At 32.2% G+C, this 24,805-nt stretch overlaps 3 protein-coding genes across 3 annotated transcripts; all 3 read right to left on the reverse strand.

Annotated features, from left to right (window-relative positions):
* Positions 1 to 841: 841 nt before the first annotated feature.
* On the reverse strand, positions 842 to 4,909 carry LOC134681742 (uncharacterized). The gene is made up of 4 exons (XM_063541383.1): positions 4,719 to 4,909; positions 3,856 to 4,042; positions 2,902 to 3,114; positions 842 to 2,028 (listed from the first exon to the last, which is right to left on the reverse strand). Exons 1-4 carry the CDS (start codon positions 4,896 to 4,898, stop codon positions 1,781 to 1,783), a joined length of 828 nt encoding a protein of 275 aa, XP_063397453.1. The 5' UTR covers positions 4,899 to 4,909; the 3' UTR covers positions 842 to 1,780.
* A 1,551-nt stretch (positions 4,910 to 6,460) lies between these two features.
* Positions 6,461 to 17,969, reverse strand: LOC134727459 (uncharacterized). The gene is made up of 12 exons (XM_063591842.1): positions 17,943 to 17,969; positions 17,131 to 17,202; positions 16,756 to 16,854; positions 13,735 to 13,791; positions 13,214 to 13,264; positions 11,846 to 11,875; positions 10,753 to 10,929; positions 10,016 to 10,075; positions 9,056 to 9,181; positions 8,807 to 8,916; positions 7,474 to 7,575; positions 6,461 to 6,755 (listed from the first exon to the last, which is right to left on the reverse strand). The coding sequence occupies exons 1-12, from the start codon at positions 17,967 to 17,969 to the stop codon at positions 6,461 to 6,463; spliced, it is 1,206 nt and encodes a 401-aa protein (XP_063447912.1).
* LOC134681743 (uncharacterized) lies at positions 17,876 to 23,819 on the reverse strand. Its single transcript, XM_063541384.1, has 3 exons — positions 23,640 to 23,819; positions 19,703 to 19,848; positions 17,876 to 18,693 (listed from the first exon to the last, which is right to left on the reverse strand). The coding sequence occupies exons 1-3, from the start codon at positions 23,732 to 23,734 to the stop codon at positions 18,470 to 18,472; spliced, it is 465 nt and encodes a 154-aa protein (XP_063397454.1). The 5' UTR covers positions 23,735 to 23,819; the 3' UTR covers positions 17,876 to 18,469.
* Positions 23,820 to 24,805: the final 986 nt, after the last annotated feature.

Consider the following 24,805-nt stretch of genomic DNA (forward strand, 5'->3'; position numbering starts at 1 on the left):
GCCATATGTAACTAACATACACTAGACCATTATGTTAAAGCTATTACAATGGACCATGATTTTACCCCAAAATGCACTCAACCATGATATGTAACCGATATTACACTTGACCATGATATCTTGTTGCCATTACACTCGATCATATGCTACTGACATTAAACTTGACCATATGTTACAGACATTACACCTGACCATCAAATGTTACAGACATTGCACTTGACCATCAAATGTTATACATTACACTTGACCATGATATGTTAGACATTACACTTGGTCATGATATGATACTGACATTACACTATGACCATGATACTGACATTACACTTGACCATCATATGTTACTGACATTGTACTTGACCATCATATGTAACCAGACATTACACTTGACCAAGATATGATTCTGGCATTATCCCTGACCATCATATGTAACTGACATTACACTTGACCATATGTTACTGACATTACACTTGACCATGATATGATACTGACATTACACTTGACCATGATATGATACTGACATTACACTTGACCATATGTTACTGACATTACACTTGACCATGATATGATACTGACATTACACTTGACCATGATATGATACTGACATTACACTTGACCATGATATGATACTGACATTACACTTGACCATGATATGTTACGGACATTACACTTGACCATGATATGATACCGACATTAAACTTGACCATGATATGATACTGACATTACACTTGATCATGATATGTTACTGACATTACACTTGACCATGATATGATACTGACATTACACTTGACCATGATATGATACTGACATTACACTTGACCATGATATGATACTGACATTACAGAGGTCTTAGGAGCATATACATTTTGTAACTCTGTGAAATATCATCAAATCAGAACAAAATTTTAAATTGATATGTAACTTGTAATTGTAAAACTATAAACTAAATACCAAATTCAAATCTTTAGGTATGGAAAAATAAATCTGAAAACGCATCACACGGTATAGTTGCACATATAAACCTTGATACTAAATTTAAGAAAGTCTTGATCTGTACTTCCTAAGAAAACTGACGAAAATTTACAACTTTGTTATTTGTTAAAATATGTAAGTGTTAGTTAAACAGGAAGTTGTTGAGTGATGAATTTGAAAACACATCACATGGCAAAGCTCCCTTATATAAACCTTAATACCAAATTTCAGAAAGCTGTGATCTGTAGTTCCTGAGAAAAATGTGACAAAAATTTACAACTTTGGTATAATGTGTTAAAATATGTAAGTGTTCAGTAAACAAAAAGTTGTTGAGTGATCTGAAAATACATCACATGGTAAAGCTCCCTTATATAAACCCTGATACCAAATTTCAGAAATCCTTGTCTTGTATTTCCTTAGAAAAATGCAACTGAAGGACAGACAGACAGACAGACTACATGTATATATCTTTGGTCAAATATTTGATTATGGAAGCATTTCCACAAGTTCATCCTAGATAATTAAAAGTTTCTAAAATTCATAATGGTAAATATTTGCATCTAGAAGTTTTGAGTTGAAAGGTGCTTTACAGAATATACATTGAACATGAAATATATTGTCAGATTAGAAAATAAAAAGGATTTACATTTGAGTATTATTTCCTACCCAAATAATTAAGTTGTAGATTTTCAGGCCTCCTGAAAAATGTAGGTCAAAGTGACCTTATACCATTATACTAAACGAATTCAAATATGTACATTAGTCAGAAGAATGGCTGAACAAACTAGATATCAGTGACAACTGTTTTCAATCACTCCATTGTAAATGTCTGGCTATTTATCAGAAGCCCAGCGTAATGTACTACAGCATCTTCTGGTGTCATGTTTTCCTCTATTTTAAGAGTCAAGGTTAATGCGCATGTATTAACTTGTACTGCATTGCTGAATTCCACATCAATTTTTTTATGAAACCCAGCGGCAGGAATAAATCTTGCACCGCTCAGCCACACCAAAATATCTTCTAAAGTTACAACAATCCCATTCACCTGGGCCTTTGAATCTGTCAATAAATTTTTTCATTAAAACAGGTAAAAGCAAACAGTTGGAGGTTAAACATTTTTTTTTGTTTAAACTTGGGAAAAAAACATAAAAACTTTACACCTGAGCCAGACATGCATACCTACATAAAGACACAAGGAAACAATGAGCTTTTGCTCACAAACATGTTTTAATATGTAATGTTTTAGTGTTCATAATATGATTTATGTTGAAAGTATAAAAAAGAAGTTTATACCACAAGCATTATCACTAAATTACATATATTATTTAAATGATAATTGTACACGAGGTTAAAGGTGAGATTATCCTTATCAGATAAGACATGTAGGTCATACAATCATTCCATACAACAAATCTATTTAACCTATTGCTAAAAGTATCTCCGAAATAAACCATTTACAAAATGACCTTGACAAATGGCGACTGACCCATGCTAAACAGACATAATCCATCATCTTACAATTATTCCCAACACCAAATTTAGTTCTACTATTAATGTAGTATCTGACCAAATCTGACAAACTTATCTTTGACCAATGAACTATGAAAATGAGGTCAAGGTCAAATGATTATTGCCAGACAGACATGTGTGAGCAGAAATGTTGCCATTTATTGTAAATGTTGAAAAATAAATCTGTAATACAATGTATATTTGCTTGAATTTTGTAAAATGACCATTTTTGAGCTAAAAGAAAATTTGACAAATTTCAAAAACCTCACCGACTACATCCTTATGGTAAATTGCATTGTGTATAGGTTAGTTTGCTTAACATGAATTGTTTTAATACACAAGACTATCATTAAAGCAATAATAAACACATCTTTAAAACTCAAAGCATACATTGCTTTGAAAGCTTATTTTATCATATCTTACCAGTTTTCTTGCTTGCTGCTTGCAAGAAGGTGAGAAAACCTTGGCCAGTTCTCATCTCACCAAGCCTCCGGTTGCCTTCACTGTATTTGAAAACCATCATTTGTCTTAGTGCAAGTGCTGTCAGGGGTTTAACTTGGCCAGAAAATAAAACCCTCACCTTTGTCTTATTTTCGTCCTGTCTCAGAAGACCCAGGACTTGATGAGTGTCTAGTCCTGTAAAATATAAGCATAGCAAATTTGAAAATATCTTGTTTTATACTCATTTACACCAGAATGTCATTAAATGTAATTGGATATCCTGCATTTATCAAGCTTCCCCATTAAATAAGGTAAAATTATATCTTGGGGTGTAAATTAGATACACCTACTCTAGCTAACACTCTCATGCTGTATCTAATACATAAACCACATCTATTAAAACTGCAATAGGGTATAGAATAAGGTATTAAAGCCAAAGCAAAGATTTCTTATAAATATAACAAGTATAAGGAGGTGATGCACAATTATACATGTGAAACATATTGCAATAGGTCATCTCCAAGATAGAGTTATTAGTTGGATTTGTCATGTGACTGACCAAACATATGCCATCAATTATTTTCAAGTATGCCTCATCTCCACTTTGACTCGTATTTAACAATTCATATTATAAAACAAGAAACTAAGGAAAAATAAATTTAGAATGGGATGCTGTCAGACTCCTCAACATCAAGTTACATGATAGTGGGCCACATAAAATAAGTATCTGATAAAGGAACTTCAGTTTAAAAGTGAAGCATGAACTGTGAGTCAATGTGGCATATAAAGAGTGGGATACTGTCAGACTCCAACATAGCACCACACACCAAGTTATATGATAGTTGGCCTCACAAGTTTCTCGATTCTAGCCGAACAAGCAACCTAGATAAAGGATCCAAATAGACACATATCCCATCATTTCATTTTCATCAATACCTCTTATGAACTGGTCAAGCTCTTCTTTACAACTTGAGCAGGGATGCTCAACCAATGCTGATTTGAATGATGAAATCATCTCCCTATTAAACTTCAGCACTGGCACCAGAAAATCAGCCCCAGTCCTCTCCTCTTCCATGGTACTATAAACTTGTTTTACAGCCTCATCTGAAGTGCATCTATCCATCTAAAAAAAATATTATTATTATTTTATATGCCAAGATGAAACTGATAATACTTAAATATGAATACAAGTTTTTATTTGCTCCAGGCCAAAATAAAAAATAGGTTTGTTTGCCCAAACGCTACCTACCCAGAAAAAAGCTGCCTACTCAAATTCTTTTATTGTCCTGATTTGAAGAAGTTTTTTTTTAATCAAATAGGCATGAAGACTTACTAACATCTGATACTTCAATTTCTTTTTTTGAAATAAAAAAAAGAAAATGCCTACCTACCTACCCACTATCTCAACCTTTGGGTAGGGTTTGGGCAAACCAAAATATTTTTAAGTGTGGCCCCACCATTCACACTCACTGGCAAATATAAAATTCCTTTATCATTTGGCCAGTTAATCTGCACACTTAACTGGAAAACAAAATCGACATGTATGGGACATTAAATGATACCTTGCCATATTATGGTGCAAAAAAATACATGGTCATCTGAGGACAAAAATTTCTACCTAAAATCATAAAAAAGTGTGAACAGATAAAGAGCAACTTCTGAGCATTTTAATTGTGTAAAATTTGAGTTTCCATGGGACGGATGGACAGCCAAACACTCAAATGCAGAATTTAATATGTGGCAGGGTATAAAATATTTCAACAATATTTCTGCATAAACCATAATGAATTTTTTGTTACCTGATTCAACTTTTCCTTTACCACATCTGGAAGGTCATTTATGTGGAGGCTTTTGATACATCCCTCCAAAATGTAATCAGTAGCTGCCTCTGAAAAAATAGGAAGACCAGGTCCATCTTCTAAAATGGACAGGGCTACAAGTTGCCCCATATGGAAGAATGATCTTTTTTTCCTTTCCATATAATTCTTTCGGAAAGTTACACTTCCAGGTTTTCCTGTAAAAAAAAAATGAAACAATAATTTTAACCTTCTTAAACAGATAGCCTCATTGGTATGTGTTGAAAAATCAGCACTAAATGATGAAATATACTATATTTGCCATGATTGGATCCTCAATTACTGGCAAATACTGGGAAATATGATTTAACAAGAGGCTGTCACAATGACAGCAAACCGGATTTATTAACATTTATTTGTGTCCTGGCAATATCACAAGAACCATTACTGATGAATGGTGAAAGTGAAAATTGTAAATATCAAATTTGACCTCCATTTTGTCATCAGTATCAACATATTAAAATTTGAAAAGCTTAGATTGAATGGTTCATGAGTAAATGCAACAATGTGAATGGAAACGCCATTTTACAATCTTTCAAGAACCATAACTCCTGAACGGTAAAAGTCAAAATCGCCATTATTGAACTTGACCTTCATTAAGTTGTCAGTAACAACATATTAAAATTTTAAAAGGTTTGGTTGAACGGTTCATGAGTTAATGCACGAACAACATTTGATTGCCGCCCGCCTGACTGCTGTACATCCCCATATCAATAACTGACATTTTTGTCACAAAAATCCGGTTAAAAATATAATTTTCTTTTGTAAATGTGTTTAAAGTATAACATTTAACACTACTGAGAGCTGCACTGAACAACAGTTTAATAAACATGTATGTTTATATGTTTATAGTTTATTAGGCACATAAAAAGGACTTTAGGCAACTTTGGAAATGAATAATGGACATAATACTCATACACCAACAAAAATATTCAAAACATGTTTATAAATGTCACCACAATTTCAAGTTCAATCATATAATGTCACCATTGTATATTCAGCATATATTGTGTGATGTGATGAATATTTGTTTATCTTGGTAACTTAATCGAGAATCTTATTATCACAGTGTATAATCATGCTTGAGAAAGCTTTGTTTAGATTTTGATGATTGATGAAAAGATATGTGGTCTCTGTATAAAGGGGTGTTCTATTCGGATATCCCATATTAAGGGAGTGAAACATACATGTAAAGACTACACCAAAATAATGGGTTATACCTGGGGTACAAGTTGGATTGGGGATAGCAGACTTGACAGACCAGACCATTCCTTTCGGAGGACAGTCTGCACCGACCCACAATGTCTAGTAGTGACAGTCTGTCCATATATAATTGTTGTTGTTACTTTAATTCTTCTATTAAAGAGCAAGTGTATATATCATAGTTCATTGTTTTATTGTGTAAATAGATAGCTATGGTGTTTAGTATTGCCGTTAATGGACAGTTTTAATCCAAGTATTTACTGGAACAAACCGTGTTGGAGATAAGTGACACACTGGTTACACGTTACAGTGGCATAAAAATAAAGAGAATATACTGCACCTTGAATCCACATTTCTCATTCTTTTTTTTTTTACTTAAAACCTATTTTAACTTTTGTGATGGTCCTTTTTCCTATTTACCAAATACTTCATACAAAGGGTCCTTTTTCCTATTTACCAAATTCTTCATAATAAAGTCTGAACTACAATCTGTATATATATATACCTGTCACAAAAATAGAATGTCCAACTTGATGGACAAATATGGACCAAAACTCTCTACGCAGCCCTCCAAGGTCAATACCATCTTCATTAATGAATGAAATGTGTAATGGCCTATTAAGGTCATCCTGAGCAACCCTAATGTAACTTAGGGCGTCAACCATTACACAGTCTCTCCGAACTTCCATCAGCAGGGGATTCTCAACATCTGATGAAATAAAATCTTCACGATGGCTACCTATTAAATCTTTTATTTCACTCACTGAAGTTGGGATTCTAAAATGAAAAACAAATGATTTTAGATCGTAAAATTTGTAGTAGACCTACAGCAAAAACCATGACAATATCAATCTGTCTATGATAAATTTATAAATTTTCATTGATGTAATGTACATTACAGACTCTGAAAAAAGTGCACAGGGCAATAACTCCTACAAATATATCTGTATAGCACTGAAATTAAATTTGACTGAGATGACACTTAATAACAAAATTGAAATATAATCCCTCAAGATTTGTACGCATGAGACAGCTTACAATGTGGGATGGACAGACAGACCCTGGACTGTTATAAAGACCCATACTGCCTTGCTTTAGGGGACAAAAATAATAGTTCTATTGTATTTATAATTAATATTTTTTTATATCATTTGGGATCATTGATTGGTTCAAGTAACGTCACAAGACCTACAACAAAAAGTTTTATAGACCTGATGTTTCCATATCACCGGGTCAATATGTTTTTTATGCATCATGAATCATAAAATGGCAACATCACTTAGTGCAGAATCCATAAAAAAGACAATTTGGATTGACAAAAAAACAAAAACAATAGTAACCTTACAAAATTGGTCAATACAATTTTATTAAATACCTGATAAAAATTTATTGACCTCTAACTTCATTCTCTGTCAATCTACATTTATCAGGTCTATAAATCATTGTATTGACCTCTTTATCAGGATATAATTGTATAATATATACTAGAAAGTACCTTGTATCAGCAACTGGCAGAACATCCGGAATAAAATCTGCTATTTCAGCAATATTGTTTATTTTGTTGTTCTCATTTGTTTCATCTATGCCAATAATTACACTGCAAATTTAAAGGGTTTATACATAAACATTACATTGAATATGAAGCATTTTAGGACCTCATTTATTGACAGTTATGTGTAAACTTGAAGGCAACTATCAATAAGATTAACCATTGTGACTCGTGGTTTAAAATACATTACAGTTATATACATTTGAAATATTCATTCTTAAAAAATAAGTCTTTTTGGCACTCTACTAGACTAGAAAAATGACTTGTCATAAAGGGCCAGGCGACCTTAGTCTTAAAAGTAAACTGGAGGACGCTTCATAACAAAAGGGGGCTTCTTCTATAGTGATGCTGAATATTGTGTACACATATCATTTTAGCCTGTCAAAGCAATTTTGAGTTATCCAATGACGTAGAAAATGGTAATGAACGGACAGACAGACTGATTCACTATTCGATATGAAATAAATTTGAGGGGCAATATAATCTGAAAAGTAAATATCCACATTGCATAAAATTTAATGAAATCAGAAAAAAACAATGACACATGAAAAATATTATTTTTACAGCGGAACTAAGGAAAATATATATACCAAAATGGCTGTATGAGGCTGTGTGATTTTCTTGCTGTGTTGAAGATCCATTTCAATTCTCAATTTTATATTGTAAAAAAAAAATTATTTTAATTTTTGGTAATTTCTGAAATAGTCTAAGATCAATTGAACCTATCTTGAGGGATAATTTATGGACTATAAAAATCCAAAATGCATATTTCTTGTCATATATATATTTTTAAATATATATAAGTCTGAAAATTAAACCCAACAGTGTTAAAATTAGATTTTCATGCTGACAAATTTTTGTCCCTCTAGGGGATTCGAAGTCACACCTTTGATACACTGCAGCACCAATCGCTTAGCCTCATTTCCAGCGCTCTAGACCACTAGACCACATCCGCTATATAAAATTATATAGCTTCAATAGTCATAGTTTTATCTTGTCACTTAAGGCGAATCTAGATATAGACATTAGACACGTGTTTTAAGCGTTTGAAGATGTTATTTTATTTTTATAAACAATGTATTTTTATTTGTCAGCAATCTAACTCAACAAATTTTTATATATATATCTACAGTTTAAACATGTTTGTGCAATGAAGATATAAACACAAGTTCCAAAAACATCTTTTGTTATTTAATTATATCAGATGTTTTAAAATTTTGTTTTCAATAGGATCCACTGACTTTTGACATACTATATTGATATGATATAAGGATCTTACGTTGTATTTACGTCTACAAGAGCCTTTTCATGCTGCATAGGAGTACTTGCTCTAAACTGCACTGTAGGTGTGCCTGCTGCATAATATCTTTGTCGTTCATTACGTAAGTCCTGTAAATAAAAAAAAATATAAAAATGCTTTAAGAACTTTTTCTTCCAAAAATCATGTTCAAAGTACAGTAATGGAAAGGAAACCACACACAAGAGAAGGTTTAATTATATTGAAATTTAAAGTTAACATAAAGCATACCTCATCTTCTCTTGGTACTGGTGTCACATCTCTTGGTATTGGTGATAAATCTCTTGGTACTGGTGATAAATCTCTTGGTTCTGGTGACAAATCTCTATGTAATGGCAAAGTGATATTGGTATCATCCTACAAATTCGAAAAATATATAACTTTCCAAATGCTACGAAAAGAAATGGTTAAATGACTGATTTATTCTTCAGGAATACCTAATGTTTGCATACCTGCCAACATTTCAAAATGCCCATGGGGGTTTTATGTGCGAGAAAGCTCTCATAATCATACCAAACCCTTTAAGGGACCTTCAAATTTATTTTGATGTTGTATTTTGACTTCTTTATAATTTAACAAACCAAATGCAATGGCAAATTGATTGTTTTGTTTTAAATTGTAGACAAGATTGCCTTTTTCAAACCATTTTGGAGCCTCCATGGGGGAAATCCCCCACAAATAGTGACAGTTGGCAGGTATATGTTTGCCAGATTACTTTAACAATGGCATTGTCTTCATTTTGGAATAGACTAAGAGGAAAGCTTATTAACCAAACTCTATGTAGGGGCGTAACTATAAAAAGGAAGATGTGGTGTAATTGCCAATGAGACAACTCTTCACAAGGGACTAAATGACACAAAAATTAACAACTATAGGTCACGGTACAGCCTTCAGCAATGAGCAAAGCCCATATGGCATAGTCAGCAAAATGACAAATGTAAAACAATTCAAACAAGAAAACTTACCGCCTAATAATGTACAAATAAATTAACAATAAACAAATATGTAACACAGCAACAAATAACAACCACTGAATTACAGGCTCCCGAGTTATGACAGTCACATACATACATAATGTGGCGGGGTAAAACATGTAAGCGGGATCCCAGCTCTCCCGAACCGGTTTTAAAAAGGATTAAACATTAATTTGCAGATCAGAGCATGACAAAAAAAATAGAAGAAAAGTCTTACATTATTTCTTGCAGTTCCTGCTCCTCCCCTTCCACCTCTACCTCCTCTTGATCTTTCATTCTGAAAAAGAAACCAAATCTGCATTCATTTACTGTATATAAATTATTACTGGTTGATGTTGCAATGATAGTACTGTACTACAGTCCTGAAATCGGTAAGCAACATATTGGACCTGAAGTTGCGTTCATATATTAAGTGGCTGTGATTTGTCATTACTGAGAAAAGTCTAACAAAAATATTTGTTTCTAACAAATTGATTGACAGATATACATAGGTATAAAAACCAGTATACCTCCTCTCCTTCTGACTGGGGGTATAATAAATTTAAGAGAAATATGTTGTTTTATCGGTAAAAAAAGTATTGTTCATCACAATGAACAAAACTTAAAGAGGACATGCCCACATCCAACTCATCACTGTTAAGCTGGTGGCCAAGTATGAAATCATTCCACTCCTTCATATTGTAGAAGTGTTTGAAGAAAAATTTGGAGTAGTGTTTGCTAGAAATATTTAATGGCAAACAGACAGAGGAAAGAAACAGACGAATAAACGAACAGGCAGACAACAAGATGATTGCAATAAAGCCCCCACTATAAAGAGTGGGGGTATAAAATATTGTTCTTTGGTGTACATGTATGAACTGAATTTTGTTTTGCACATTTGCAAAACCAAAATTAAGTTCATACACCAATGAAACCAATATTTATTATTTCATACCTTATTAAAGAAAGTCTTACATTATTTCTTGCAATTCTTGTTCTTCCTGCTCCTCTTCCTGATAATGTCCCTGCTCCTGTTCCCCTTCCAGATAATGTCCCTGCTCCTGTTCCCCTTCCAGTTCCTCTTCCTGTTCCTCTTCCAGCTCCTCTTCCTGCTCCTCCCCTTCCACCATTAGCTCCTCTTGATCTTTCATTCTAAAAAAAAAAAACTTAATTCAAAAACCCCTAGAAATCTTCCTAGCTAGTTGTACATTTATTTGTACAATATGAGTGTGCCATTTAATAGGGTCTGTATAACAGGGTTACACATTTGACTCATCTTTATCCAACAGGGTTATGAATTGATCATTTGTGACACATGTGATGGCGAGTTTCTTCAACCTTTTGGCAGTAAACAGTGTTGTAAAATACACGTAAATGTGATTATTCCATATTTCTATTAAAAATAATTAGCCTATTTTCAATTTGTAATAGTTTATTCAATGATAGCCTATTTTCAATTTGTAATAGTTTATTCAATGATAGCCTATTTTCAATTTGTAATAGTTTATTCAATGATATTCATTGTATGGAGAACAGGATATCCTTTGTTTTTGTCACTGAATAGAACAGGGTAATTTTTTTTAGTTGAGTTGGTTACAACAGGGACCGGTTTAGACTATGCAATTGGCACAGGAATACTCTTAATCTGAATAGCAGTGAGTAACCAACACCCAACCCCAACACAGGAACTACAGTTAGAATCCAACTCATAGTCATATCAGAATTCTGATGTTTTGATATCAGGCATTACAGTTATCATGGTTGTAATATAAGTACAAAACATTAAAACCTGTCCTAAGTCAGGAATCTGATGTACAGTAGATGTCGTTTGTTTATGTAATATATACGTGTTTCTCGTTTTGTTTATATAGATTAGACCGTTGGTTTTCCCGTTTGAATGGTTTTACACTAGTAATTTTGGGGCCCTTTATAGCTTGTTGTTCGGTGTGAGCCAAGGCTCCGTGTTGAAGGCCGTACTTTAACCTATAATGGTTTAATTTTTAAATTGTTATTTGGATGGAGAGTTGTCTCATTGGCACTCACACCACATCTTCCTATATCTACTTACATTATTTCTTCCAGCTCTTGGTGTTGCAATCTGAAAAAGACACCCAAACTTCATGCATTCAAATGTTTTATATCAATATGTTATATATATATTTATCATATGTTTAGTAGTAAATACAGTAGTTTTGCATATGTGATAAATAGCCTGCTGTTTAATCCATATCGCGCAACTTTGATGCGCACCCTTTATCGCATAATACAAAACACACAAATAAATACAAATTGTGAATAATAAACAAAATATTTTTTAAAGCAACAGCACGCAAATTGTAAGGTGCTTCGGATAAGTAATTGAGCAGTTCTTTTAAGGCCTTTGAAACAAAACAAAAGTAGAACTAAAGGTAACCCAGTGCTATGGATCAGAAAACAGTTCATATAATATAATACTCTTTTGTTGAAATATATGATAAAGCGTATAATACATGGCAAAATCCGTATCACATGCCCTATCATCCGGAGATACCAATATCAGCACGAAGGCCTTCAGGCTCGAGGGATGATATTGGTCCAGGGTGATACAGCATGTGATACAGATTTTACCATGTTTTATACGCTTTATCATGTATTTAAACAGGAGAGTAGATTGGAACTGCTTACTGATCCTTAGCACCTGGGTTACTTTCAGATTTATTTTTGCAATGTTTTATAAGCTTTATCGTGTATAGGAACTGCTTATTTGTCCGAAGCACCTCAGCAGAGGGTTACCTTACAATTTGGGTCCTGTTGTCGATAGACATATTTTGTTTATTGTATTTTTTTTTTGTATGGTATTTCATTTAGTTATTTTTATCCTCCTTTAGTAATGTTGTACCTTTTCAAAAAAAAAATTTTTTTTGGGGGGGGGGGGCATTTTTTTTAGGGGGGGTGTTGATTAATTCTAAAATGAAAAAAAAATTAGAAAAAAATTTAAAAAAAAATTAGGGGTGTGAAAAGGGTAGCCATGCGATAAATGGGTGTGATAAGGGTTAGCAATGCTATAAAGGTCGATAAAGGGTGCACATCAGAGTTGAGCGATACGAATTAAACAGCAGGCTATTTATCAAATATTCAAAACTACTGTATTTACTACTAAATATAAAATTAAATATATATATATGTATATTCTATTTAAAGATAAATAGCACCGATTAAACTAACAATACTAGTTTTCATCACTTAGTATTTTTTGTATTTATTCTTAAGGTACAACCTTTAATACATTCTAAACTACATATTTCTTGACCAATATGGAAAGTTTGGTATCAATGAAACTAACTTTTAAAGCAAACAATAGGAAGTCTGAGTACATTCTTATGATGTGCCAACATAGTTTTTTAGATGGACCTTATCACCTGCATTTTATACAAACAATAACAAACACTTTACCTACCTCTTCATTTCTTCCTTGTGTTTCATTATCAGCATTTAGTTCAGTAATCTGCTACAAGAAACAACTGAATAATTTATTACGTCAAAAGAGCCTTACATTTGCCCTATTTTTAAATAATTTTAAAAACAAGAAGTAACTGCAAATATTATTAACACATGACAGACTGGTAAGTACTAGTAGGGGGGGATCAGTATACCAAATATAGTAAAATTTTTACCTGAAGTTAATGTTGGTTAGATTTTCTGTCTCTAAAATATCTGATGATCCCAATCTAAAGCAATAATCGACGGTCTCTTTAATTCTTTGTAAAAACCTATCTCGGTCTCCGTGGATATAAAATCTAAGCCGGGAATGTCACAGTATATACCCTGTCTGAGACCTGAATAACATATAATCAATTGGTATTTGAAGAAATTAGAACACAAGATTTCCATGTACTTTTTAAATTTAAGATTTCTTTAGCACTGTTGACCATAATTTATAATTTACTTTGTTCCCCCTAAAAAAAACCTGATATTTACATTTAAACTAGGATCATGAAGTCGTGGATCAGGCAGTTCCTCATCACTACTCTGTTCCTATATAAAAAATTTTTTTTTTATTAGTATGTGTTTAAAACCTTATTACCAACAATAACAATATTCATTTAACATACCGTATTTAAAAAAAAATGTTAGTTACTGTAGTCTGTACAAAATGGTTCCCTAATAGTGTACTCCTAATTTTGATGTATTTTTAGCACTTTAAAGTCATATGAAACAAGTGAATTGGGAAATAATCATGTGTATCTTATTTTTAAACCAATGCATGTATTTATCATAAACTTAGTCTTCCGTATAGATTTTATCATTTCTTACATAAATTACGTATAATCGTCATTTTTTTTTTGGGTATCTGTCTCTTGTATTACAACTCCAATTTCCGGTGCATGTCAAAACATGGAGGGAAACAAAATAGTGCACTTCTGTTTGATTATAGGTTTATGCTGAATTGAAACATATATATAGACTTTAAAAAAAATCTTGCATCTTTTGGGGATATCAATCCAGGAAAGTGGAAGGATATTATGTTTACTGGAAGTGTTGCGGCCTAGTAAAAATAGCACAGAAAGTAGAAAAAAAATGTTTTGACTTCAGGATTGCGTAACTTTTTATTCCTTGTGGCAAGACCCCCCTTTTTTTGGGATTAAATCACAATTTCACATTAGTACATACATGATATGTACATGAATTTTTTTTTCTATGTAGCATTTTTTATTTTTTTATTTTCAAAGATCAGCTGTTTAGCATGTAAGCCTATGGAGCAGTCAATTACAAGACTGCAACCTGTACATAAGTTTTATTAATAAAACTACCCACTTAGTTATAAAAAACATAAGCATCATTTTTTATAATTTGAGGTTTCATATGACTTTTAATTTTGTTTTTCTATAAAAAGCAAACCTCATTCTTTGCGACATTATAGGATTGTTATTTTAAGTAGAAAAGAAACTGTAAAAAAAAAGGTCATATAAGAGAAAATTATACGTCACAAACAAAATTTCAAGCAAGTGTGCTAAGATACATCATGCAAGCAATGAATATGATGAAAGTTTTTCAATTAGAAATCTAGGTAAAAAACATTTAAGGCATATACTGTTGTCAGGAAGTCTATATTCGTAAAGTCGAAAGGCTTGACAAAAACCAATTACTTGTGAATACTGTCAAATCTAAAACTTATAAAAAATTTCGAGACAGGAAAGTTACATCAACAATCTTTTTTCTAAATGTATTTAAGGCATAGTTACATGTTGAGTGTGAAATAAGCTCTCTAAGATTAAACCCATCACCATGTCTCACTAATATACCCATCACCAATGGCTCATTTATACTATATAACAGAATGAGATAAAGTGTTCAAAATGTGAAAAATGCTTCAACATAAATGGTTATTGTCCTGCAACTCTGATGTAATCAATAAAATATAATCCTCATGATGTGTTAATACTACATGAAATATGTTAATTCTAGCAACTTAAATCGTAGTCCAATAAAGGGCTGCGCTTTAGCGCATGATACGCCTGTTGCTCTTTTCACTTGTCTTTTATGCTTGAAATATATTGTCCCAAAATTGGAAAATCCACTCTTTTTTAAGCATAAAAATTCATAACACAGAAATGTAAAATCTGAAATTTATAAAAATTGAAAGGGAGCTTAAATCAATAGATATAAACAATTCACCTAAGTTTCATTGACATTGGTGAAAGCCTTTTTGAGTTATTGTCCAAAGTGTTAAAATCCCCCTTTTTTTATGAATAAAGCCCCATAAATCCAAAACTGAAAATCTGAAATTTAAAAAAAACGAAAGGAAGCTTACGTCAATAGATATAAACAATTCACCAAAGTTTCATGGAAATTGGTGAAAATATGAGTTATTGTCCGAAGTGTGGACGACGGACGGACAACGGTATACCATAATACGTACTGTCGACGACGGGCGTATAAAAACTGCAAACCTTCCACACCCTATTTTATGAATAAAGTCTTGTAAGTTTTAAATTCATAAAAATCAAAATGAAGCTTCAATCTATAGAAATTGACAATTCACCACATGAAATTGTTGAAAGAGTTATTGAATTATTATCAAAATTGGATATGACAGGCACACGGACAAACAAACAAAAGTATAACTTAGGTTTATAAAAAAAATATAGAGGCTAGTATGTATGTACAAAGAGAGTACATGAATAGCTAAACAATATAACCTGAAGCAGAAGTGTACTAGAATTTTTTTCTAGATAATTTATAAATATATTCACTACAAAAAGGTATATAACCAATGTGCTGATATAGATAGGTGGTGGCTAAAAAGTTATACAGTTGCCTTGTGATGGTTGGATAAAATAGTGGTTTATATAAACCTACAAGAAGGGATGATAAGGCCACTTATTTGTACAGTATTTTATTTGAAATTTATCTAATAGAATCATTCAAAAGTGGCAATTTTCTAAGTACAATTTTAACTCATTATTAAAGAAGTTATGATGGTTTTTAGAAGATCTAAAGAAGTTTAAATGTTATGCAACAAAATAAGTGGCTTTATCTCTTGTTCTTCTTATACCTTCTCCTGAAGTATAATACTCACACTCAGGTCTGAAAGAGTAATTTGTGAATAATTGTAGAAAAGAAAAACAACACTGCTTTATGGCTATTGATATAATTATGATCATGATCATGAAAATGTCTGAATACAATACTATTGACATTGTAAATTGACAAAATTTCAGAAAACTTCCTTATTTTAAAACCTACCTATAGTTTTTTTTCTCAGTTTAATGTATTCAATTGTTCCACTTCATCTTTATTGAAAGTATAATAAATAAAGGGCTGCGCTTTAGCGCATGATATGCCCATTGCTCTTTTAACTTGTCTTTTATGCTTTAAATGAATTTATGCGATCAACTAGTGTGAGCCCTGTCAAATACCCCCCCCCCCCAGTTCGTAAAATTAAGGTTTTATGCTGTTTATTTTTAAGAAGAAATAACTTTTATTTAAGTAAATTACCATTAGTTCCGCTGTAGCATTAGCTATTACAGCTAATGTTCTAATATGGGATGGCCTCTGTTGTCTTTGAGATCTATGTAAATTTGGTAATACATCATTCTGAAAGTATCAAATGGTAGGCCTTCATTTGTTTGATATGCAATTCTGAAAGATCTAGATGAAAGCTTTGGGTATGATTAGAGAACAAAATCCATATCTTTACAAATATCTACATGATCTAAAAAAAAAAATAATACACATTGTATGACAAAATAGCAAATACATGCATTTTAATCTTCAAGTTTGCTCAAAGTCCAGTTTACAGTTTTAGAAAAGAAACCAAGTAGATTTAGACAAATTCATTTAATTGTGAAAAAGCAACTTTGATGTACATACCTGTTCAGGATTGTTTGTATTGCTACCACCTGCTATATGATCCTCATCACTTGTATCAGAACTATTATAGATCTATAAAAATATATATGACCAAACATTGTCTTAATATAATTAATATACTGGTAAGACTTTTGCACACAAATATAATTACTACACCTGCAATCTTAATATGTTCAATTCAAAATTAAAACATGGCATACTACAAAGGCCATTTGATTAACTTTGAACATGTAGGTCTTGTGTATATTTCAATTAAAAGACATCAACTTCATAAATGCAGTCGCAATCATTATATATGGTCACTTGATTTGATTCAATGCATATTTCATTTCAACAATATTATCAACCAGTTCAAATTCTTTGAAACCTGAATGATGTAATTAAATTGGATTGGCTAAGATAGAATAGTAATGAAGGATTTCTATTTTCTATTTTTCAAAAAGCCAAGAATTTTTTATTACTAGTCTGTCGGGAATATTGGGTTAATTTTGATTGCCCAAGGTGTAAACGATTTAGTCCTGGGTGTCCCACTTGTGGATTTTTAAACCCCTGAAGAGGTGTTCATGGTCCCAATAACTTAGGTACAAGCCATTTAATGATTTTCATTATAAAACATCTAATTTTCAATGCCTGTCATTTGCCTGTTGAATTTTGAAGTTTCTTGATAAATAAAATCAATCTGTAAATGTTAATATATTTCAAGGTAAACCTTGTCAAATAAAATTCAGCATCAACTGAAAAAATATTTTTTCTTTATCTAACATACATGTATCCAACACATAACTTAACAAAAAACATGATAAAGGACATACAGGTTTACAAAATTTAGTGTGAACCATTTTATGCTTTTTCATGATGTGTCAATAGACCACTTTCGAGTTCATCTGTCACCGGAAAAAAAAATCGTCAATTATACGCGCTTTTATGACGTCATTTACCAGATAGAAGGGGTCGCCTGTATCCCTGCACTATTTACGTTCATCAAGCGTCTTAGTGATCGTCATTGTGCAGGATAAACTAGAAATAATGGTTGTTCTGTAGGTACTTAATGACAATTCCCTAATGACAGCAATGCTGATTGTCAATTTTAAGAATTCAATTTGCCGAATAATCTTTCAATATAGAATTATAGTTTTCCAACCACTCGCACAAATGACGTTCACTAAAACCAGAGTTTTTGACGGAAATGCATCAAACTCGAAAGTTGTCTATTGATAGAAGGTTATTCTGTGACATATATATCAAGATTTAAGTGTGGACCTAAATGGATAGCATTTAGGTTTTGGCTTTATGCATTGACCTGTAGGGTACCTGTCAATCTTGAAATAATGTCAATATTTCATAAATGTACCTGTTCATCAGGGAGAACATAGATCTTTGATCTGTTGCACTCTGTCTTTATGCTGGCAGTTGTGGTTCCCTGTATTATTTTTAAGCTTAATCGTCCTTCCTCTTTCACTGCCCTCATTAATTTGAATGTGCAATTTAAGTTCCATTCTTTTCCGATTTTACTGATTAACGAGCTTCGGGAGGATTTTCTGTTCATTTTCAGTGTTCTACTGCCTAATGAGAACAAGATGAATGTTCATTAACTGTTATTTAAGTCATAATGTACATGATGTAGTATTTAAATAATTAAAATCATAATAAGCCAGGAATAAATAACAGTAGGAGGGGTTGCTACTATAAAATTATTAACATTTGATGAGATTGATACTATATAAATAACACATAGCTTAGAGGGTGATAGAGCAGATTGTTACCCCGAGAAAACATTGTCAATCGCTGCGAAGCCAAGGTTGACAATGGTTTTTCGTGTGGTAATTTTCTAATAATTATTTTGAGTTGAGTGTAAAAAACTTACATATATTTTCTTGATGAAAAAAAACCCAGATTTAAATATTAAAACCCCTTATCCATCACTCTACAAGTTAACTGTTTGTTAATATCAGATTCATAAGGGAAAAAATAGATGATATAAAAAAATTAACAGCTGCACTGTGGTAAACATGCATGATACGCCCAACGTCTTGTGTAGAAATTTTATACAATAATCATAAATAGTTTCCGAGAAATTTTTAGCAATAACCATATAGCGTTTTTGAGATACGGCGTGACATGTAAAAAAAATCCCCTCTTTTACAAAATACTCAATAACTCAAAACTAAAGTTTTGAATCATCACCAAAAAGTATACAGATATTAATATTAATTTAACTAAGATATGTGAAAAGTTTTAAGCAATAATCAAGAATCATTTTGAGATACTGTGCAACATGTGAAAAAAAAACACTACTGTTTTTAATTTTAGTTACAAAGTGCTGTAACTCAAAAAGTTTTATTTTCACCAAAAAGTATACAGATCATGTGACCATCTTAAGAAACAACTATATTAAGTTTCAGGAAATTTGGATGAGTTGTTCTCAAGTTACGGTGCAACATGTTTACGCCAGATAGACAGACGCCAGACATTTATATACCATAATACATCCTGTCAAAATTTTGACGGGTGTATAAAAATGGTTACATGTTCATTTTATCACAGCATGCCATTCTTTAAATACCAGTCTCACCTAAGTTTTTTTCATTCATTTTTCGAATGATGCCTGGATCCACCTCAGTATACTGAGGTCCATCCAAACAAATTACATGAACTGTATACACAGGCTTCAATTTAGCTTTAGATCTTGAGCTACCAGCTTGTCGAAAATGACGAAACCTAACAAGAGAGAAATTATTATACATAGTAGTTAATATAATCACTTTAAGTTTACTTTTAAAGTTTTTTCCTTGTAAAAATATGATGTATTGTAGTGCTGACTGTTTTTTACCTTTACTAGATGCCATTTTTTGTTGCTATCAGTAGTTATTTTTTAGATATAAATTTGTACAAAAACTGCACAATAGTGGAATTTGATCCCTTGACATACATGTACATTGAACTGATTTGAACATGTAGTAACAGCTGCCATTATCTAATAACAAATAAGAATTCCATAAAAATGAAGCTTTAAAAAGACTTTGTATGAAGTGTATCTATTACAGGGGAAGATCCAGCCATTTTGAAAAGGGGGTTCCCAATCCAGAACAAAGAGGGGGTTCCAACTGTGGTATGGGCGTTGCACATTGTTGAAGGCCGTACGTCAGTCAGCTATAATAAGCACCAAAATGTCAATATAAAACAATTTTCAACAAGAAAACTAACCTTAATTTATGTACAAACAAGAATGTGTCCATAGTACCGGTACACAGATGCCTCATCTATCTGCACTGTAATTTTGTATGTTTGCATTTACAATTGATTTTTGGTCAACATTGTAAGATGTACATGTAATTTCTTATTCCTCATCCAAGTACTTAATGTTATGCTATTACAATTCATTTCAGCTAGCAAATATAGGGCCAAATAAAAATATATGTGTGGTTCTAGTAACCATACTGTCCCTACTTTTTTGGCTTGAAAATAGCCTACCCTCAAGATTTTATTGTCATTTTTCATTAAGCACTGTTAAAGTCAGAATGTTGCTCCCATAGACTCAATGTAAAATAAACAGCTGCGCCATGAGCGCATGATACGCCCGACATCTTATGTGGAAGTTATATGCAATAATCATAAATAGTTTCTGAGAAAGTTTTAAGCAATAACCACATATGGTTTTTGAGACACGGCGGGAAACCCTCCCCCTTTTTTACAAAATACTCAATCACTCAAAAATGAAATATTAAATCATCACCAAAAAGTATACAGATATTGAGATTAATATAACTAAGAAGTGTTTAAAGTTTTAAGCCATAATCAAGAATCGTTTTTGAGATACAGTGTGACATGTGAAAAAAACACCCCCCTGTTTTAGTTACAAAGTGCCGTAAATCAAAAAGTTTAAATCTAATTTTCACCAAAAAGTATACAGATCATTTGACCATCATAAAAAAACAACTGTATTAAGTTTCATGTAATTTGGATAAGTCGTTCTCAAGTTACAGTGCAACATGTTCACGCTGGACAGACAGACAGACGGATGGACACCGGACATGTGTATACCATAATATGTCCCGTCAAAATTTTAAAAAACCATAAAATAACAAAAAAAACCTACCTACCTACTCACCCTAACTTTTTTTCAGATGTAACTGGAACCACACATACTTTTTTATTTGGCCTAAAGTAGCTGGGAAGAATAAATCAGACAGGATAACTATTTTTACTGTTTCAGTAGTCTGTGTTCTACTTCTATATAATGTATAATGGCCACCTTCAACATGTTGACGTTTACGTCACTTGTACTGCGCATTGCTTTGTGAAGATATATATATATACAGTAAAATATAACAAATTTGTGATAGTAAAATTTTTTTTTTTAACATAGTGGTAGTGCATATTTATAATTTATTATTTTAAATATTAAGATAAAACTATTTACACATGATGAATTTACCGGCTGTAGGTGCATGCATGTAGTTTGAGACGGCTACTTTGAACAATTCTATGGAGTCGCTCATCACAATACTCAGGGGGAAGTCTGTTCCAGATTTTAATTGTGCATGGGAAAAATTATAGTTGTCTTATTTGTGTTCGGCAGGATGGAATTTGGTATGAGAGAGTGTGTATATATGATCCTGGACTGTCTGAGTGGTTGAATTAATCTGTTTTTGTGATAGCAATGAGGCGATATGAAATTTTTATAGAACATGACCAGGCGTGCATCGGTTCTTCTGTGTGCCAGGTCTCTCCATTTTAAATGATCTAGCATGTTACTCACGCTTGAGGTGTTTCTGTGTCGGTTAGTGACATATCCTTCTTTGTACTTTTTCTATCTTGTTAATATCCTCAGTACAGTAATGGCCCCAAACTGAACGACATATTCTAGTGATGGTCTGACTAAAGATTTATATGCCTGTTCCTTTACTGAGGTGGAACTGATGTTAAGATTCCTTCGAAGAAAACCTAGTGTGCTGTTGGCTTTATTACAGATGTTGTCTGATGATTGATCAACGGAAATGACAATAAATTGAATAATCGAAAGTGATACTGATAAGGCTATAAAATATGGGTTACACTAAAGACCTGAAAGTGGACCTGAAAAGACCTGAAAAGACCTGAAAGTATACGACTAACATTATTCAAATTGCAACAACTTTTTTATTATTGGATGGAATTTCTTCAAGTTGGAATTTTATCAATTGTTTATAGCCATATTTCATTAAAATTTAATTTTTTTAAATTGAAAACAAAATTTTGATGCCAAAAGTTGGACCTGAAGGGAGAAATGAAAAGACCTGAAGGGACCTGAAAATCTTTGGTCGGAATAATTCTAACTTCAATAACTTTTTTAATATACAGTGGATATCTTTCAACTTTTGTTTTTGTGAAACAAAAAGTTCAATATAAATATAATGATAATATAAAATAAATACATGAAAAATATCGTTTGGATGTCAAAACTCGGACCTGAACGTAAATTCAAAAATCTAAATGTGCCTAAAATTCCGCTATTTTTTTTTTCAAAAGAAAATAATAAACAGAAACGTAAAATATGGTTGTTAACATTTCATGTTCGGTGTCATTTGTTCTCTTTTGGAAAACTGTCACATTGGGATCACACTTTCTTTCGGTCACCCTTCTTTCTAATTTTTATTGACGGAAGCCATGATACTAATATGATACGCAAAACTGATACAAAAAAGACGGGAGATACCAAAGAATAATCAAAACTCACATGTCAAAACTCATAAGTCAAAGAGACATGATATACCATAGAAATAAATAATTAAGAAAAATATTTGGTGTCTTTAAACTATGATAACCCCATCACAATCGTTGAGTGTGTGTCCCAAGTCTGGAACCTGCACTTTGTGACAAATGTCGGACCTGCTGGATGAAAAATAAAGTCCTGAATGAACCTGTGTATATATAGTTAGTTTAAACATATTTATTTATAGTGGATTGGGAAACAAGTTTTGCAACTTATATTAATCCCTTTCCACTTTGCAGGTCTTTTCATTTCTCCCTTCAGGTCCAACTTTTGGCATCAAAATTTTGTTTTTAATTCAAAAAATTTAAATTTTAATAAAATGTGGATATTGAAAACTAATAAAATTAAAACTTGAAGAAATTCCATCCAATAATAAAAAAGTTATTGCAATTTGAATAATTTTAGTTGTATATTTTCAGGTCTTTTCAGGTCTTTTCAGGTCCACTTTCAGGTCTTTAGTGTAACCCATAAAATATTTCCGTTTCAAATCGTTACAAAACACTTGACAACTGACTGAGTGAACATCATTTAAAAAGTTGTGACTTATTTAATGACATTTTGATTTAATCGATGTACCGTTTCGTCTGTTTATAATGCGTTGATCAACGATTTCGATAGACTTATAATAAATAAATATTATAAAGAGAATTGGGATTGTTTTCGGTGCGGTCTTCATTGTGGTATCTTATCTATAATAGACAATAATACAACGAAAAGTCTCGTGTATAAATACTTTTACCTACACTTCAGTACTTACCCTCCAACGAAATCATCATCTGCGGGTTCATCTGTATCATGAGACCCTCTTTGTTGAGCATGTCGAATAAGCGCATGGAGCTGTGAAAGCGCCATTGACAATTCCCGCCTAACAAGTTATGTCCCCTTGATGAAACCGAACACAATAACATGGACAGTTTTGATTGGATTTAAAATAATTGTCCCCATTTCCACTAAAGTTGGCAGCCATATTCGTTATACAATTGTCACATGCAAACCAGTTTAAGAACGCAGCTTTCATTGGTTAAAACAATAAGACAAACGAATGTTTATTAACGCGTATATAATGATTTCTTACGCGTATATTAACACAAATAACGCGTATATTAACGCGTATATTAACGCGTATATTTATGCAAATAACGCGTATATTAACGCGTATATGATAAATAAATTGGAATAAAGTATAAACGTGTTTATTTTAACAATATACGCGTATAAAACGATAATATACGCGTTGAAAACCACAATATACGCGTTGAAAACCACAATATACGCGTTGAAAACCACTTTCAACGCGTATATATACGCGTTGAAAATTATATACGCGTATATAATCGCGCAAATGACATGAACGGCCACTCATAGTTTGATGTTGGTTTGTGACCATCAATATACGGCAGCCGGTACGGTCACAGAACCGTACGAATGCAGCACCGGAATACGTCTCCAGAACCATTTAAAAGTCATGCGCAGCACTCGTTAGCTAATTACCGACAAACAACTATAACCTGCATTTACACCAATAAACACGACATGTACATATAATGTAATCACAGTAGTATTAGCGAGAATATTAGATTATAATTATACACGTTTCGTTTGTATATCTGATTAAATGATAAAATATAGAACTTAAAGACTTAATTTACTGCATGTTAGCCGGTGTTTGGGTTCAGCAGAGACATATATACACGTGTATATATGTCTCTGGGTTTAGTCAGAGGCTTATTTATACATGCGTCCTTAATTAGATAAGTTTATGCATGGTAAACTTTATAGGACTTACATATAGTTTATTATCTCTGTCAGTAATATATTAGAAACATCTGATAAATATATATATATGAAACTTCATGATCTATTGACCCCAAGATACAGATTTTATGTGCTATATAGTGTATCTACAATAAAATATGAATATTA

This window comes from Mytilus trossulus, chromosome 8, assembly GCF_036588685.1.
Source record: "Mytilus trossulus isolate FHL-02 chromosome 8, PNRI_Mtr1.1.1.hap1, whole genome shotgun sequence".
Lineage (NCBI taxonomy): Eukaryota > Metazoa > Mollusca > Bivalvia > Mytilida > Mytilidae > Mytilus > Mytilus trossulus.

Excerpts from the sequence above, each read along its gene's own strand:
- LOC134681742 (XM_063541383.1), bottom strand. The coding sequence starts at position 4,898 with ATGGAAAGGAAAAAAAGATCATTCTTCCATATGGGGCAACTTGTAGCC. Across the intron at positions 4,043-4,718 it reads TAAAGGAAAAGTTGAATCAG|ATGGATAGATGCACTTCAGA; the intron begins GTAACAAAAAAT and ends TATTTTTTTTAG. Across the intron at positions 3,115-3,855 it reads GCTTGACCAGTTCATAAGAG|GACTAGACACTCATCAAGTC; the intron begins GTATTGATGAAA and ends TATATTTTACAG.
- LOC134681743 (XM_063541384.1), bottom strand. The coding sequence starts at position 23,734 with ATGGCGCTTTCACAGCTCCATGCGCTTATTCGACATGCTCAACAAAGA. Across the intron at positions 19,849-23,639 it reads GATGATGATTTCGTTGGAGG|GTTTCGTCATTTTCGACAAG; the intron begins GTAAGTACTGAA and ends CTCTCTTGTTAG. Across the intron at positions 18,694-19,702 it reads AATGAATGAAAAAAACTTAG|GCAGTAGAACACTGAAAATG; the intron begins GTGAGACTGGTA and ends TGTTCTCATTAG.
- LOC134727459 (XM_063591842.1), bottom strand. The coding sequence starts at position 17,969 with ATGGTTCACACTAAATTTTGTAAACCT. Across the intron at positions 17,203-17,942 it reads ACACTAAATTTTGTAAACCT|ATCTATAATAGTTCTGATAC; the intron begins GTATGTCCTTTA and ends ATATTTTTATAG. Across the intron at positions 7,576-8,806 it reads CTTGTAGACGTAAATACAAC|TGTAATTATTGGCATAGATG; the intron begins GTAAGATCCTTA and ends TTAAATTTGCAG.